Source organism: Tachyglossus aculeatus, chromosome 2 (genome assembly GCF_015852505.1).
Source record: "Tachyglossus aculeatus isolate mTacAcu1 chromosome 2, mTacAcu1.pri, whole genome shotgun sequence".
In the NCBI taxonomy this organism is placed as follows: Eukaryota; Metazoa; Chordata; class Mammalia; order Monotremata; family Tachyglossidae; genus Tachyglossus; species Tachyglossus aculeatus.
Genome location: NC_052067.1, coordinates 99,440,813 through 99,458,103, shown reverse-complemented (window position 1 = coordinate 99,458,103; position 17,291 = coordinate 99,440,813). Strand labels below are relative to the sequence as shown.

General features: G+C 46.6%; 1 protein-coding gene across 1 annotated transcript in view; it reads right to left on the bottom strand.

Annotated features, from left to right (window-relative positions):
- ZUP1 (zinc finger containing ubiquitin peptidase 1) overlaps positions 1–13,751 on the bottom strand; it is a 44,794-nt gene extending 31,043 nt beyond the window's left edge. Inside the window, exons 1-2 of the mRNA XM_038742096.1 lie at positions 13,679–13,751; positions 189–749 (exon numbers count right to left, since the gene is read on the bottom strand). Coding sequence (XP_038598024.1) covers positions 189–735 — 547 coding nt within the window. The 5' untranslated portion in view covers positions 736–749; positions 13,679–13,751. The remainder of the gene's footprint in view (positions 1–188; positions 750–13,678) is intronic.
- Between the last annotated feature and the right edge of the window lie 3,540 nt (positions 13,752–17,291).

The window sequence follows — 17,291 nt, the reverse complement described above, 5'->3', positions numbered from 1 at the left end:
GTGGGAGGGCAGAGCCCGCTGAGCCGGGCATGGGCAGGCAGGGCAAAGATCTCCGTCGGGGCTCATGACAGGCGACGGAGCTCATCGGCTGCTTCTGACAGAAGGCTCCATCATCACCTGAGCAATACGGTGGGAGAAAGTCTCACCCAACAAACCAAAGACGGAATTCCCGCTCCTGATGAGCTTACCCTGTATCGGTGCGTCTAGTAGATCGGCATGCTCTATTTTTATGTGCACTTCCACATCTTCACCATATCTCTCTCTCTTCCCACAGAATGGGCATTCCGGCATATCAGACGGTGTACCGTTCAATGATGTACTACTCATTCCAGGGGCGTCGGGTGGCTTCGGTTCCCTTTCCGAAAATTCAGCCACATTTTCTGAATTAAATGTTTTACTGCTTAAAGTGGCATTAGTGTGGCTGAAACTTGCATGTTTCAACTCTTCAGCTGTACCAGGAATGCTTAAATCTGTTTGGACTCCAGTTTTAGCCTCTTTCTTGGCTTGCCTATAAGAAGTTCTACCCTGTACTGTGTTGATCCTCTCAATACCTCCTTCGGATTCATTCCCCTCCGGATGGGCTGCTTCAATATGGAAATTCATTTCATCATAATTTACACCAGTCAACTCGCAGAATGGGCAGATGACTTCACTTTCCAGATGATCTCTAACGAGGTGGGTCTTCATTTCTGATTTAGAGCTTACCACTGCTCCGCAAATGTCGCAGGTGAACATGGTCCCCGAAGAACCTGGAAAAAAGGCCAGTCATTAGGTTACACTAGAGAACATAACTTTCAGGGAGGAAAAAAAAGAAAAGATAGAATTGATAAATCGACTTGAACCCAACTGCTAGGTGATAGTAGCAAATGACTAGAGTCGGGTGTTAATATGAGGTTCCCATGCACCAAACTAACTGCAAAAGCAGCACAGGGCAGAAAAGCAAGTCTTCCACTTAGTTCTTATCCTAGAACTGCCCTATTACTTTCCTGCAGTCAGTTAGTCAGTCAATTGTATTTATTGGGAGCTTATTGTGTTCAAAGCACCACACTAAACACTTGGGACAGGACATATACAACAAACTTTACATTTTATATAATAAAATAACATACATTCCCTGCCCACAGGCTCACAGTCTAGAGACGGCACCTTCCGCTTGCCGGCTTTAGGCCCCCAGGAAGGACATGACTCATTCACTCATTCAATTGTATTTATTGAGCGCTTACTGTGTGCAGAGCACTGTACTAAGTGCTTGGAAAGTACAATTCAGCAACAGAGAGAGACAATCCTTGCCTACAATGGGCTTACAGTCTAGAAGTGGGGGGGAGACGGACATCAAAACAAGTAAACAGGCATCAACAGCATCAATCTAAATAAACAGAGTTATAGATACACACACATCAAAACAAGTAAACAGGCATTAATATAAATAGAATTATAGATATGTACACATATACACCTGTATATATGTTTGTACTGATTTATTACCCTATTTATTTTACTTGTACATATTTACTATTCTACTTATTTTATTCTGTTAATATGTTTCGTTCTGTTGTCTGTCTCCCCCGTCCAGACTGTGAGCCCGCTGTTGGGTGGGGACCGTCTCTACCTGTTGCCAACTTGTACTTCCCAAGCGCTTAGTCCAGTGTTCTGCACACAGTAAGTGCTCAATAAATACGGTTGAATGAATGAATGAATGAATACGCAAGTGCTGCGGCGGTGGGGGTGGTTAGAGCAAAGGGAGAGAGTCCAGGCGATCATCATCAATCGTATTTATTGAGCGCTTATTATGTGCAGAGCACTGTACTAAGCGCTTGGGAAGTACAAATTGGCAACATAGAGAGACGGTCCCTACCCAACAGCAGGCTCACGGAGGCGAGGGGGAGCTGAGGAAAAAGGGGGCTTAGTCCGGGATCACCAATAACATTCCCTCTCACTTAACTTCTCCGGGCCTCAGTTCCCTCATCTGTAAAACGGGGATGAAGACTGTGAGCCCCACATGGGACAACCCGATTACCTTGTATCTACCCCAGCGCTTAGAACAGTGCTTTGCACATAGTAAGCGCTTAACAAATACCAACATTATTATTCCTATCCCCTCTCAAGATACCCTGGGCAAGCTCTCACTTTCCACCGTCTCTTTTTCCATCTAACCTTGCCCGACAGAGGAGTCCTGTGATGGCTGCCCCCTTTTACTCTCCCTGCTAAGCTCCCCACGAGTTATCTATCCTCCAGCCCCCTGGCATTAGAAAGCTTGCGCTAATGCTTCTCTATACGAGGAACTGTGCCTCATCTCCATTATTATTTATTTATTTTACTTGTACATATCTATCCTATTTATTTTATTCTGTTAGTATGTTTGGTTTTGTTCTCTGTCTTCCCCCTTTTAGACTGTGAGCCCACTGCTGGGTAGGGACTGTCTCTATATGTTGCCAATTTGTACTTCCCAAGCGCTTAGTACAGTGCTCTGCACATAGTAAGCGCTCAATAAATACGATTGATGATGATGATCTCCCCGTGGGCCAGACCCGGGTTCGAAAGACCGTCCCAGACAGGGTACGGTTACTTCGGCAGGCCCAAATGGATACTCGTGCTCTTCTCAATCACAGCGTGTTCTCATGCTCTATTCATCCCTCAATCCCACACCTGTTCCTTCAGATTTTCAGCATTTTCATGGAACTCTCTGGAAGATATTTACCTTCCATCAGCCCCGCTCCACAAACTCCTTTTTGATAAACAAGTACCTCCCCTTGCCCCCACAACCTCCACAACTGATTGGGAAAACTCCTGTAAGACTGAACCACCAGAGAAGTAGCGTGGCCTAGTGGAAAGAGCACAGGCCAGGGAGTTAGAAGGACCTGGGTTCTAATTCTGGCTCCGCCACTTGTCTGCTGTGTGATCTATTTTGTTAGTATGTTTGGTTTTGTTCCCTGTCTCCCCCTTTTAGACTGTGAGCCCACTGTTGGGTAGGGACTGTCTCTCTATGTTGCCACCTTGTACTTCCCAAGCGCTGAGTACAGTGCTCGGCACAGAGTAAGTGCTCAATAAATACGATTGATTGATTGATCTTGGGCAAGTCACTTAATTTCTCTGTGCCTCAGTTCCCTCATCTGCAAAATGGGGATTCAATACCTGTTCTCCCTCCTACGTAGACTGTGGTGCTCCATGTGGGACCTGATTATCGTGTATCTACCCCCAGCACTTAGCACATAGTAAGCACTTAAATACTATTAATACACCTCCTTGTCACTTGAAGGAGCACCTGACCAGATAGATGCCTCCCTCATATAATAGTAATGATGGCATTTGTTGAGCGCTTACTATGTGCCAAGCACTGTTCTAAGCACTGGGGTAGATATAAGGTAATCAGGTTGCCCCACGTGGGGCTCACAGTCTTAATCCCCATTTTCCAGATGAGGTAACGGAGGCACAGATAAGTTAAGTGACTTGCCCAAAGTCACACAGCTGACAAGTGGTGGAGCCGGGATTAGAACCCATGACCTCTGATTCCCAAGTCCGGGCTCTTTCCACTGAGCCACGCTGCTTCCTCTGAAACACATGGCAGGAGGTCTTTCCTCATGACTCACACGTCATAGAAATAATAATAATAATAATACTGATGGCATTTATTAAGCGCTTACTATATGCAAAGCACTGTTCTAAGCGCTGGGGAGGTTACAAAGTGATCAGGTTGTCCCACGGGGGGCTCACAGTCTTAATCCCCATTTTACAGATGAGGTAACTGAGGCCCAGAGAAGCGACTTGCCCAAAATCACACAGCTGACAATTAGGGGAGCCAGGATTTGAATCCATGACCTCTGACTCCAAAGCCCGTGCTCTTTCCACTGAGCCATGCTGCTTCTCTACAACAAATTAGAAGGAATGTTCTCAGTGACACTTGCTTCCTTTATTCATGGATTTGTATAGTATATGTAGTTTCAACATGCACGAGGTCATTCCTTGAAAATGTTATTTTTGGATTGCAAATCACATTGAAGACCTCAAATAGAAACATGACTTACCAAGCATGGATTCTTTCATTTTTCTTGCGCTATATTGTGGGATTTGAGGTCATACTTGGTCCTTAAAGTTCCCAAATGGGCACCCGACAGGAAACATGTCAAGCATGACCCCTTTGAGAATCTATCTCAGGTGTGCTTGTCTGAGCCTTTATTATGTAAGGCAAGGATTTGTACGCTGTTAAATGATTAATTTAGTTGGGCTTTCAGCTTTACTGCAACCATCACCCAAACCTAGTTAGCTGAACAGACTTCAATTTAGGCAATCACTTCTTCCAAAACACACTCAATTCTGCCATAACACGTGTTCTCGAGGTGCATTTTCGATCAAACGCGTGAAACATTCTCCTGTTTGGGTGTGACGTGCCGCAGCCCTGGAAAGGTGAGCCCTACAATGCATGAGGCTTCAGAGAATGCAACCCCCATGTTATAGAACTAAAAGTGCAGAAGTCTTTTTAGCTAAAAACATGTACCTTTGAAAAAAAATTCAAACTTTGTTATACAATAATGTTGCACTGAAATAGAAATTTTCAAACACACTTCACTCAGACAGTGATCAAGTAATGGAACTAATGACCAGTAGAAGTCCAGCAGGCCAAAAATCTGAGGAGGCTCATGAGGGGTTTGGATAAATTCGCGGATGAGAAATCCACAGTAATAATAATAATAATGATAGCATTTATTAAGCGCTTCCTATGTGCAAAGCACGGTTCTAAGCGCTGGGGAGGTTACAAGGCAATCAGGTTGTCCCACAGGCGGCTCACAGTCTTAAATCCTATTTTACAGATGAGGGAACTGAGGCACAGAGAAGTTAAGTGACTTGCCCAAAGTCACATAGCTGACAAGTGATAAAAGATAAAAAAAAAAAAGTCAGGGATGGAGAGGTAAAATGGGAGGAAGTCCTAACCCTTAAGGGGGCTGCTCAAGATGACAATCCCCAGACAGTCCTCTAACCACTGTTGCCAATTTGTAGGCTTAACCTTGACTAAAGAAAGGTACCGATCAAGGTCTTATTTGATTTAATCATATTTACTGAGCATTTACCACGGGCAGAGCACTGTACTAAATAATAATAATAACAATAAGCAGACAGATTCCCTGCTCACAACGAGCTTAAAGTCTAGAAGGAGACAGACCTTAATCTAAATAAATAAATTACAAATATGTGTGTGAGATGGGAGCGGGCAAGGTGACTGAGTGCCTTAAAGCCAACGGTGAGGAGTTTTTGTTTGATGCAGAGGTGGCTGGGCAACCACTGGAGTTTCTTAAGGAGTGGGGAAAACACGTCCTGAACGTTTTTCGTAGAAAAATCGATCTGGGCAGCAGAGTGAAGTATGGACTGGAGTGGGGAAGAGAAAGGCGGCTGGGAGGTCAGCAAGGAGGCTGAAACAGTGATGGAGGCGGGAGAGGATATGTGATTGCATTAAGGTAGTCTTCTCAATGCAGTAAAACCTCACTATTTGCAAGGCAAAATGCAAATGGGAGGAAATAAACAAATGGGAAAAATACGGTTTCATTCCCTTACCCACAACATCAACAGCCCACCTACTGCAGCCCATACACAGTTTACCTTGGCTCAAGCCTCGCTCCCCTCTCACGTGCTGTCTCCTGAATTTGGCATTAGATTAATGATCAATCTTTAGGATCTTAATACGGAGAGCTTTTGCTGAGTACGATGTGAACCATAAGGCTGAAGGGTAAATGTTTACCAGTGTACTCAGGAACAACCATTCAAAATATTTTACATTTGGTACCTTGTCCTTCAGTTCAAAGATCACACTGCTGATAGAGATATTGAATGTTACACATCTCTTTAGAGTCTTTTTAGACTGTGAGCCCACTGTTGGGTAGGGACTGTCTCTATATGTTGCCAAATTGTACTTCCCAAGCGCTTAGTACAGTGCTCTGCACACAGTAAGCGCTCAATAAATACGATTGATGATGATGATCTCTTCCGCGCTGTGTCCCTGAAAATACAGGAGGGTACTTTTTCTAGCCCCCTGGGGTAAGTACTGCTCGGGCACTAATGGTTAAGAGGAGAAAAGTGTGTTCAACAGCAGCAGTGTGGCCCGCTGGAAAAAGCGTGTGCCTGGGAATCACAGGACTTGGATTCTACTACCAACTGCCTGCTGGATAACCTTGGATAAGTCATTCCCCTTCTCTGTGCCTCAGTTTCCTCATCTGTAATATGAGGAGTCCATGCTTGTTCTCCCTCCTACCTAGACTGTGAGCCCCATCTGAGTGGGGACTGTGTCGACCTGATTAACTTGTATCTACCCCGGTGCTTGACACACATTTAATGCTTAATAAATACCATAATAACAATGATGATAACTTCCAGCGTGGTATCATGCTGGAAGCAGGGGCTTGACCAAAGCTACTCCCTACGTCCAGCAAAGAAGGTTGCATTGTGCACAGAACAGAATCACTCTGTGACCACAATTGCAATAATAATAATAATAATATTGGTATTTGTTAAGTGCTTACTAGGTGCAAAAGCACTGTTCTAAGCGCTGGGGAGGATACAGTGTGATCAGGTTGTCCCATGTGGGGCTCACAGTCTTAATCCCCATTTTACAGATGAGGTAACTGAGGCACAGAGAAGTTAAGTGACTTGCCCAAAGTCACACTGGCCCACTCCAGAAGCCATGCCCAAGTACGATGCTCAGAGTGGTTCGTTATGGGCTAAGGGATTCTTTTCCACATTCTTGCAGAAAGGTACCTAGTGACATAATATGATCGTATAACCATCAACAGCATGTGCTGAATACCCGTGTGCAGGAGAGTACAACAGAATAAGCTGATGTGATTCTGTCCTCAAGGAGCTTACAACCTAACAGGGAAGATAGACACCAAAATAAATTGCAGGTCGGGGTGCTACATTATGGGCCTTAAAAAAAAAGTATTTTGGGTCATGGAAATGTTGTTCCATTTCATTTTTCTAAAACGTTACCTTCCCACTCAATCAATGGTATTTATTGAGCACTTACTGTGTGCAGAGCACTGTAGTAGCATCTTTTTTAACGGCATTTATTGAGTGTTTACTACGTGCTGGGGAGCTTACAAAGTGATCAGGTTGTCCCACAGGGGGCTCACAGTCTTCATCCCCATTTTCCAGATGAGGTAACTGAGGCCCAGAGAAGTGAAGTGGCTTGCCCAAAGTCACACAGCTGACAGGTGGGGAGCCGGGACTTGAACGCACGACCTCTGACTCCAAAGCCCGGGCTCTTTCCACTGAGCCCCGCTGCTTGAGAAAGTATAACTGAGTAGACAAGCAAGGTATAGGTTAAATCCTTACTATGTGCCAAGTACAATTCTGAGCACAACAGGAGACACAGAGTATCAATCGTACTTATTGAGCGCTTACTGAGCCCAGAGTGCTTGGGAGTGTACACTATATCTAACAGACATATTCCCTGCCCCCAGTGAACTTACAGTCTAGAGGGTTGGACACAGTCCCTGTGCCACATGGGGTTCATTATCTACAAATAGGCACTGAACCCCCATTTTATTGCCGGGACAACTGAGGGGCCAAGAAGTTAAATGACTTGCTCAAGATCACACAACCAGCAAGTGGCAATACTGGGATTGGAACCCAGGTTCTCTAAACTCGCAAGCCCGAGCTCTTTCCACTAATCCGCGTTCTTCTCTAATTGTACTGTTCTCTCTCATGTGCTTAAGAACAGCGCTCTGTATTCGGCAAGTACTATTCATTCATTCAATAGTATTTATTGAGCGCTTACTGTGTGCAGAGCACTGTACTAGGCACTTGGGAAGTACAAGTCGGCAACATATAGAGACGGTCCCTACCCAACAGTGGGCTCACAGGCAACAAAACAAAATACGTAGACAGGTGTCAAAATCGTCCAAACAAATAAAATTAAGTGTTTTGGGTTGACTATGGAGAAGTGTACTTCATTCATCGCTCCTCTCCTTAATTCTATGAAAGTAACATTAAGGCTAATTTGGGACTGCCTGAAAATGGCGGGTTTTGTTGCTAAGTACCAGGCCACTATTTCATGTTTTTCTGTGCTTGAACCTCCACGGTTTTTCTAATTTTTTTTTTTAATCACAAGACTATATCAATAAGTACGATTGAATGAATGAATGGATGAATGAGTTTAGTACCTAAAGGGGAAACAGGCCATACAGGAGTTCGATAAATACCAGTGATTGACTGACAACACTAGTTCTGATTTTCTCTTCCACCGTTTTATAGTAAAATAATGAACTGTTAATTCAGTAATGCCACGTGGCCAAGCACCGCCGGGACTCTGGCGCCCCCTTTTGGTTAAAGATTGAACTTTCACTCATTCAATCGTATTTATTGAGCGCTTACTGCGTGCACAGCACTGTACTAAACGCTTGGGAGAGTACACTATAGCAATAAACAGACATATTCCCTGCCCACAGCTAGCTCCTAGTCTAGAGGAGGAGGCAGGCATTATATTATTCATCCATTCATCCAATCGCATTTACAGAGCAGCAGCGTTGCTCAGTGGAAAGAGCGTGGGCTTGGGAGCCAGGGGTCATGGGTTCGAATCCCGGCTCGGCCACTTGTCGGCTGTGTGACCTTGGGCAAGTCACTTCACTTCTCTGTGCCTCAGTTACCTCTTCTGTAAAATGGGGATGAAGACTGTGAGCCCCATGTGGGACAACCTGATCACCTTCTATATATGTATATACACCTGCACATATGTATATATGTTTGTATATATGTATTACTCTATTTATTTATTTATTTTACTTGTACATATCTATTCTATTTATTTTATTTTGTTAGTATGTTTGGTTTTGTTCTCTGTCTCCCCCTTTTAGACTGTGAGCCCACTGTTGGGTAGGGACTGTCTCTTATATGTTGCCAACTTGGACTTCCCAAGCGCTTAGTACAGTACTCTGCACACAGTAAGCGCTCAATAAATACAATTGATTGATTGATTGATTGTATCCCCCCCAGCACTTAGAACAGTGCTTCGCACATAGTAAGTGGTTAACAAATACCACCATCACCATTATTATTATTGAGTGCTTACTGTGTGCAGAGCACTGTACTAAACGCTTGGGAGAGTACAATATAGCAATCAACAGACATATTCCCTGCCCACAACTAGCTCTCAGTCTAGAGGAGGAGACAGACATTATAGTATTCATTCATTCATTCAATCAATCGCATTTATCTTTTAGACTGTGAGCCCACTGTTGGGTAGGGACTGTCTCTATATGTTGCCAACTTGTACTTCCCAAGCGCTTAGTACAGTGCTCTGCACACAGTAAGCGCTCAATAAATAACGATTGATGATGATGATGATTTATTGAGCACTTACTGTGTGCAGAGCACTGTACTAAGCGCTTGGGAAGTAATGAGAAGCATCATGGTGTAAGGGATAGAGCACAGGCCTTGGAGTCGGAAGGTCGTGGGTTCTAATCCCAGCTCCTCCACTTGCCTGCTGTGTGACCTCAGGCAAGTCACTTCTCTTTTCTGTGCCTCTGGTCCCTCATCTGTAAAATGGGGATGAAGACTGTGACCCTATTTGTGACAGGGACTGAGTCCAACTTTGTAACTACCCCAGCGCTTAGAACAGTGCCTGGCACATAGTAAGCGCCTAACAAATACCATGATTGTGAGCTCGTTGTAGGCAGGGAGTGTGTGTTTAATGTTACATTGTAATAATAATAATGACGGCATTTGTTAAGCGCTTACTATGTACCAAGCACTGTTCTAGGCACTGAGGTAGAGACAAGGTAATCGGGTTGTCCCGCATGGGGCTCACAGTCTTCATCCCCATTTTACAGATGAGGTAACTGAGGCACAGAGAATCAATCAATTGTATTTATTGAGCGCTTACTGTGTGCAGAGCACTGTACTTAGCGCTTGGGAAGTACAAGTTGGCAACATATAGAGACGGTCCCAACCCAACAGTGGGCTCACCGTCTAGAAGGGGGAGACGGAGAACAAAACCAAACATATTAACAAAATAAAATAAATAGAATAGATATGCACAAGTAAAATAGAGTAATAAATCTGTACAAACATGTATACAGGTGACCTGGAATGACCTGGTTACCCAATGAGCAGCTTGGAAAGGAATAATTATTATTATTATTATTATTATTATAAGAAGGGAAGTGACTTGCCCAAAATCACCCAGCTGACAAATGGTGGGGCTGGGATTAGAACCCACGTCCTCTGACTCTTTCCACTACGCCACGCTGCTGTACTCTCCCAAGTACTTAGTACAGTGCTTTGCACACAGTAAGTACTCAATAAATACGATGAATAATAATAATAATTATTATTATTATCATTATTATTATCAAGTGTCGTCGGTGGATGTGTTTTTTTCCAGAACATCCCGTGTCTTCTCCCATGAAGCAAATAAATTACAGATAAATGAAGGCCGGTCCCCTGAGACTTCGCCGTCTCCCGATGGCAGGGTGACCACAGTACAGTGCTCTGCACACAGTAAGCGCTCAATAAATACGATTGATTGATGATTGATTGATTCCTCAGGCCCCCCGCCATCCCTTCCTGCCCCGACGGGGAGCGTGACCGCGGGGGAGACGCCCCCCGAAGCGGCCCTGAGACATCATCATCGTCATCAATCGTATTTATTGAGCGCTTACTACGTGCAGAGCACTGTACTAAGCGCTTGGGAAGTACAAATTGGCAACATACAGAGACAGTCCCTACCCAACAGTGGGCTCACGGTCTAAAAGGGGGAGACAGAGAACAAAACCAAACATACCAACAAAATAAAATAAATAGAATAGATATGGACAAGTAAAATAAATAAAGAAATAAATAGAGTGATATCTAACATCGTGACAGTGACAAGAGCCCGGGCTTGGGAGTCAGAGGCCGTGGGTTCTAATCCTGCTCCACCACTTGTCTGCTGTGTGACCTTGGACAAGCCACTTAACTTCTCTGGGCCTCAGTTACCGCAGCTGTAAAATGAGGATTGAGACTGGGAGCCCTCTATAATAGTGATAGCATTTATTAAGCGCTTACTATGTGCAAAGCACTGTTCTAAGCGCTGGAGGGACAACCTGGTTACTTTTTATTCATTCATTCAGTCGATCGTATTTAATGAGCGCTTACTGTGTGCAAAGCACTGTACTAAACGCTTAGGAAGTAGAATTCAGCCACAGAGACAATCCCCACCCACAACGGGCTCACAGTCTAAAATGGGGGAAGACGGACATCAAAACAAGTAAACACGCATCAGCATCATTATAAATAAAAAGGATTATAGATACATACACATCATTAATAAAAATAAACAGAATTATAATAATAAATATGTACTTATATACACAAGTGCTGTGAGGGAGGAGGGGGGTACAGCAGGGGGAGTTGGGGCCATGGGGGGGGGGGGGACACGAGAGGAAAAGGGGGGCTTATTCATTCATTCAATCGTATTTATTGTGTGTTTATTATGTGCAAAGCACTGTGCTTAGCGCTTGGAAAGACAAGCAGTGTAATGAGAAGCAGCGTGGCTCAGTGGAAAGAGCACGGGCTTTGGAGTCAGAGGTCACGGGTTCAAATCCCAGCTCCGCTACTTGTCAGCTGTGTAACTTTGGGCAAGTCACTTAAGAAGAATAATAATAATGATGGCATTTATTAAGCACTTACTGTGTGCAAAGCACTGTTCTAAGCGCTGAGGGGATACAAGGTGATGAGGTTGTCCCACGTGGGGCTCACGGTCTTCACCCTCATTTTACAGATGAGGTAACTGAGGCCCAGAGAAGTTAAGTGACTTGCCCAAAGTCACACAGCTGACAAGTGGTGGAGTCGGGATTCAAACCCATGACCTCTGACTCCAAAGCCCGGACTCTTCCCATTGAGCCACTTAACTTCTCTGTGCCTCAGTTACCTCATCTGTAAAATGGGGATTAAGACTGTGAACCTCCATGGGACAACCTGAGCACCTTGGCACCTCCCCAGCATTTAGAACAGTGCTTTGCACATAGTAAGCACTTAATAAATGCCATTATTATTATATTAAAGTACAATTCTGCAACATTTATGAGAAGCAGTGTGGCTCAGTGGAAAAAGCACAGGCTTTGGAGTCAGAGGTCATGGGTTCAAATCCCAGCTCTGCCAACTGTCAGCTGTGTGACTTTGGGCAAGTCACATCACTTCTCTGGGCCCCAGCTACCTCATCTGTAAAATGGGGATTAAGACTGTGAGCCCCCCATGGGACCACCTGATCACCTTGGAACCTCCCCAGCGCTTAGAACAGTGCTTTGCACACAGTAAGCGCTTAATAAATGCCATTATTATTATTAAAGTACAATTCGGCAACATTTCTGAGAAGCAGCGTGGCTCAGTGGAAAAAGCACAGGCTTTGGAGTCAGAGATCACGGGTACAAATCCCGGCCCTGCCAACTGTCAGCTGTGTGACTTTGGACAACTCACTTCACTTCTCTGGGCCCCAGCTCCCTCATCTGTAAAATGGGGATTAAGACTGTGAGGCCCCCCGTGAGACCACCTGATCACCTTGGAACCTCCCCAATCAATCAATCGTATTTATTGAGCGCTTACTGTGTGCAGAGCACTGTACTAAGCGCTTGGGAAGGACAAGTCGGCAACATATGGAGACGGTCCCTACCCAACAGTGGGCTCACAGTCTAAAAGGGGGTGACAGAGAACAGAACCAAACGTACTAACAAAATAAAATAAATAGAATAGATATGTACAAGTAAAATAAATGGAGTAATAAATATGTACAAACATATATACATCTATACAGGTGCTGTGGGGAAGGGAAGGAGGTAAGATGGGGGGGATGGAGAGGGGGACGAGGGGGAGAGGAAGGAAGGGGCTCAGTCTGGGAAGGCCTCCTGGAGGAGGTGAGCTCTCAGTAGGGCCTTGAATCAATCAATCGTATTTATTGAGCGCTTACTGTGTGCACAGCACTGTACTAAGCGCTTTGGGAAGTACAAGTTGGCAACATATAGAGACAGTCCCTACCCAACAGTGGGCTCACAGTCTAAAAGACTTGAAGTCTGGAATGGGGGAAGACGGACATCAAAACAAATAACACAGCGCTTAGAACAGTGCTTTGCACATAGTAAGCGCTTAATAAACGCCACCATTATGATTATTACCAGAGACCATCACTGCCCAACAACGGGCTGATAGTCTAGTACAGAGAAGCAGCGTGACTCAGTGGAAAGAGCCCGGGCTTTGGAGTCACAGGTCATGGGTTCAAATCCCGGCTCCTCCAATTGTCAGCTGTGTGACTTTGGTCAAGTCACTTCATTTCTCTGGGCCTCAGTTACCCCATCTGCAAAATGGGGATGAAGACTGTGAGCCCCCCGTGGGACAGCCTGATCACCTTGTAACCTCCCCAGTGTTTAGAACAGTGCTTTGCACATAGTAAGCGCTTAACAAGTACCATTATTATCATTATTATGTACCATTATTAGGATTATTATTGTAAAAAAAGCCGTTGAGGCCCGTGAGGCCAATGGCCGCCACTTCCGGCCGCCATGGTCCGTTCTCCTCACACACACCCCCAACCGTGTGTCGTGTGCACAACCGACGGCGCATGCGCGCCCGGGCGGATGCGCGCGCACCCCTCCGGCCGCCGGCCCCGCTGTTCCGCACTACGATCCAGGGGAAGAGCGCCGTGAGGGACACCGGATCTCGTTACCTTGGCGCCCACACAACACGGGGGCTTCGGGAGGGGGACGAAGCCGCCGGAGAAAGACGCTGCCCACTTGGAGACCCGGAGCCTTCTGGGAGCCGGAGCCCGGGCAGCGCCCCCCCCCCTCCGCAGTGCATGCTGGGATGTGTAGGCGTACGCAGATGCCCGTCCTCTTGGCAGTGCATGCTGGGATGTGTAGGCGTACCCAGCTGCCTGCCCTCTTCGCAGTGCATGCTGGGATGTGTAGGCGTACCCAGATGCCCTTCCTCTTGGCAGTGCATGCTGGGATGTGTAGGCGTCCTCGCATATACGTTGCCCTTTCCGTCCTCTTCGCAGCGCATGCTGGGATATGTAGGCGGCTCCAAACGCGCCGCCCTGCCAGCCCTCTTCGCATTGCATGCTGGGATGTGTAGGCGGCTCCAAACGCGCCTCCTGTTGGCCCTCTTCGCATTGCATGCTGGGATATGTAGGCGGCTCCAAACGCGCCGCCATGACGGCCCTCTTCGCATTGCATGCTGGGATCTGTAGGCGGCTCCAAACGCGCCGCCATGCCGTCCCTCTTCGCATTGCATGCTGGGGTCTGTAGGCGGCTCCAAACGCGCCGCCATGCCGGCCCTCTTCGCATTGCATGCTGGAATCTGTAGGCGGCTCCAAACGCGCCGCCATGCCGGCCCTCTTCGCATTGCATGCTGGGAAGTGTAGGCGGCCCCAAATGCGACGTCCAGTCACGCCCACTTCGCATTGCCTGCTGGGATAATAATAATAACGGTGGTGTTTCATTCATTCCATCGTATTTATTGAGCGCTTACTGTGTGCAGAGCACTGTGCTAAGCGCTTGGGAAGTACAAGTTGGCAACATACAGAGACGGTCCCTACCCAGCAGCGGGCTCACAGTCTAGAAGGGGGAGACAGAGAAAAAAAACAACATATTAACAAAATAAAATAGACTAAATATGTACAAGTAAAATAGAGTCATTCATTCATTCCGTCGTATTTATTGAGCAATTACTGTGTGCAGAGGACTGTGCTAAGCGCTTGGGAAGTACAAGTTGGCAACATACAGAGACGGTCCCTACCCAGCAGCGGGCTCACAGTCTAGAAGGGGGAGACAGACGACAAAACAAAACATATAAAATAGACTAAATATGTACAAGTAAAATAGAGTAATTCATTCATTCATTCATTCAAGCGTATTTCTTGAGCGCTTACTGTGTGCAGAGTACCGTGCTAAGCGCTTGGGAAGTCCAAGTTGGCAACATATAGAGACGGTCCCTACCCAGCAGCGGGTTCACGGTCTAGAAGGGGGAGACAGACGACAAAACATATTAACCAAATAAAATAAATAGACTAAATATGTACAAGTAAAATAGAGTAATTCATTCATTCGTTAGGCGCTCACTATGTGCCAAGCAGCGGGGAGGATAGAAGGTAGTCAGCTTGTCCCACGTGGGGCTCACGGTCTGAGGTCATGGGTTCAAATCCCGACTGCGCCACTTGTCAGCCGTGTGACTTTGGGCAAGTCACTTCACTTCTCTGGGCCTCAGTTACCTCATCCGGAAAATGGGGAGTAAGACTGTGAGCCCCCCCGTGGGGCAACCTGATCACCTTGTATCTCCCCCAGCACTTAGAACAGGGCTTTGCACATAGTAAGCGCTTAATAAATGCCATCAATCAATCAATCGTATTTATTGAGCGCTTACTGTGTGCAGAGCACTATACTAAGCGCTTGGGAAGTACAAGTTGGCAACATATCATCATCATCATCATCAATCGTATTTATTGAGGCTTACTATGTGCAGAGCACTGTACTAAGCGCTTGGGAAGTACAAACTGGCAACATATAGAGAAAGTCCCTACCCAACAGTGGGCTCACAGTCTAAAAGGGGGAGACAGAGACCAAACATACTAACAAAATAAAATAAATAAATAGAATAGATATGTACAAATAAATTAAATAAATAAATAAATAAATAGAGTAAAAAATATGTACAAACATATATACATATATACAGGTGCTGTGGGGAAGGGAGGGAGGTAAGATGGGGGGATGGAGAGGGGGACGAGGGGGAGAGGAAGGAAGGGGCTCAGTCTGGGAAGGCCTCCTGTAGGAGGTGAGCTCTCAGCAGGGCCTTGAAGGGAGGAAGAGAGCTAGCTTGGCGGAGGGGCAGAGGGAGGGCATTCCAGGCCCGGGGGATGACGTGGGCCGGGGGTCGATGGCGGGACAGGCGAGAGCGAGGTACGGTGAGGAGATCAGCGGTGGAGGAGTGGAGGGTGCGGGCTGGGCTGTAGAAGGAGAGAAGGGAGGTGAGGTAGGAGGGGGCGAGGTAATGGACAGCCTTGAAGCCCAGGGTGAGGAGTTTCTGCCTGATGCGCAGATTGATTGGTAGCCACTGGAGATTTTTGAGGAGGGGAGTGATATGCCCAGAGCATTTCTGGACAAAGATAATCCGGGCAGCGGCATGAAGTATGGACTGAAGTGGGGAGAAACACGAGGATGGGAGATCAGAGGGAAGGCTAATGCAGTAGTCCAGACGGGATAGGATGAGAGCTTGAATGAGCAGGGTAGCAGTTGGGATGGAGAGGAAAGGGCGGATCTTGGCAATGTTGCGGAGCTGAGACCGGCAGGTTTTGGTGACGGCTTGGATGTGAGGGGTGAATGAGAGAGCGGAGTCGAGGATGACACCAAGGTTGCGGGCTTGTGAGACGGGAAGGATGGTAGTGCCGCCAACAGAGATGGGAAAGTCAGGGAGAGGGCAAGGTTTGGGAGGGAAGACAAGGAGTTCAGTCTTCGACATGTTGAGCTTTAGGTGGCGGGCAAACATCCAGATGGAGATGTCCTGAAGGCAGGAGGAGATGCGAGCCTGGAGAGAGGGGGAGAGAGCAGGGGCAGAGATGTAGATCTGGGTGTCATCAGCATAGAGATGATAGTTGAAGCCGTGGGAGCGAATGAGGTCACCAAGGGAGTGCGTGTAGATCGAGAACAGAAGGGGACCAAGCACTGAACCTTGGGGAACCCCCACAGTAAGAGGATGGGAGGGGGAGGAGGAGCCTGCAAAAGAGACTGAGAAAGAACGACTGGAGAGATAAGAGGAGAACCAGGAGAGGACGGAGTCTGTGAAGCCAAGATCAGATAGCGTGTTGAGAAGAAGGGGGTGGTCCACAGTGTCAAAGGCAGCTGAGAGGTCGAGGAGGATTAGGACAGAGTAGGAGCCGTTGGATTTGGCAAGCAGGAGGTCATTGGTGACCTGTGAGAAGGCAGTTTCCTTGGAATGTAGGGGACGGAAGCCAGACTGGAGGGGGTCGAGGAGACAGTTGTTATTGAGGAATTCTAGGCAGCGAGTGTAGACAACTCGTTCAAGGAGTTTGGAAAGGAATGGTAGGAGGGAGATGGGACGATAACTAGAAGGCGAGGTGGGGTCAAGAGAGGGTTTTTTTAGGATGGGAGAGACATGGGCATGTTTGAAGGCAGAGGGAAAGGAACCAGTGGAGAGTGAGCAGTTGAAGATGGAAGTTAAGGAGGGGAGAAGGGATGGAGCGAGAGATTTCATGAGATGAGAGGGAATGGGGTCAGAAGCATGGGTGGCCGGAGTAGCACTTGAGAGGAGGGAGGAGAGCTCTT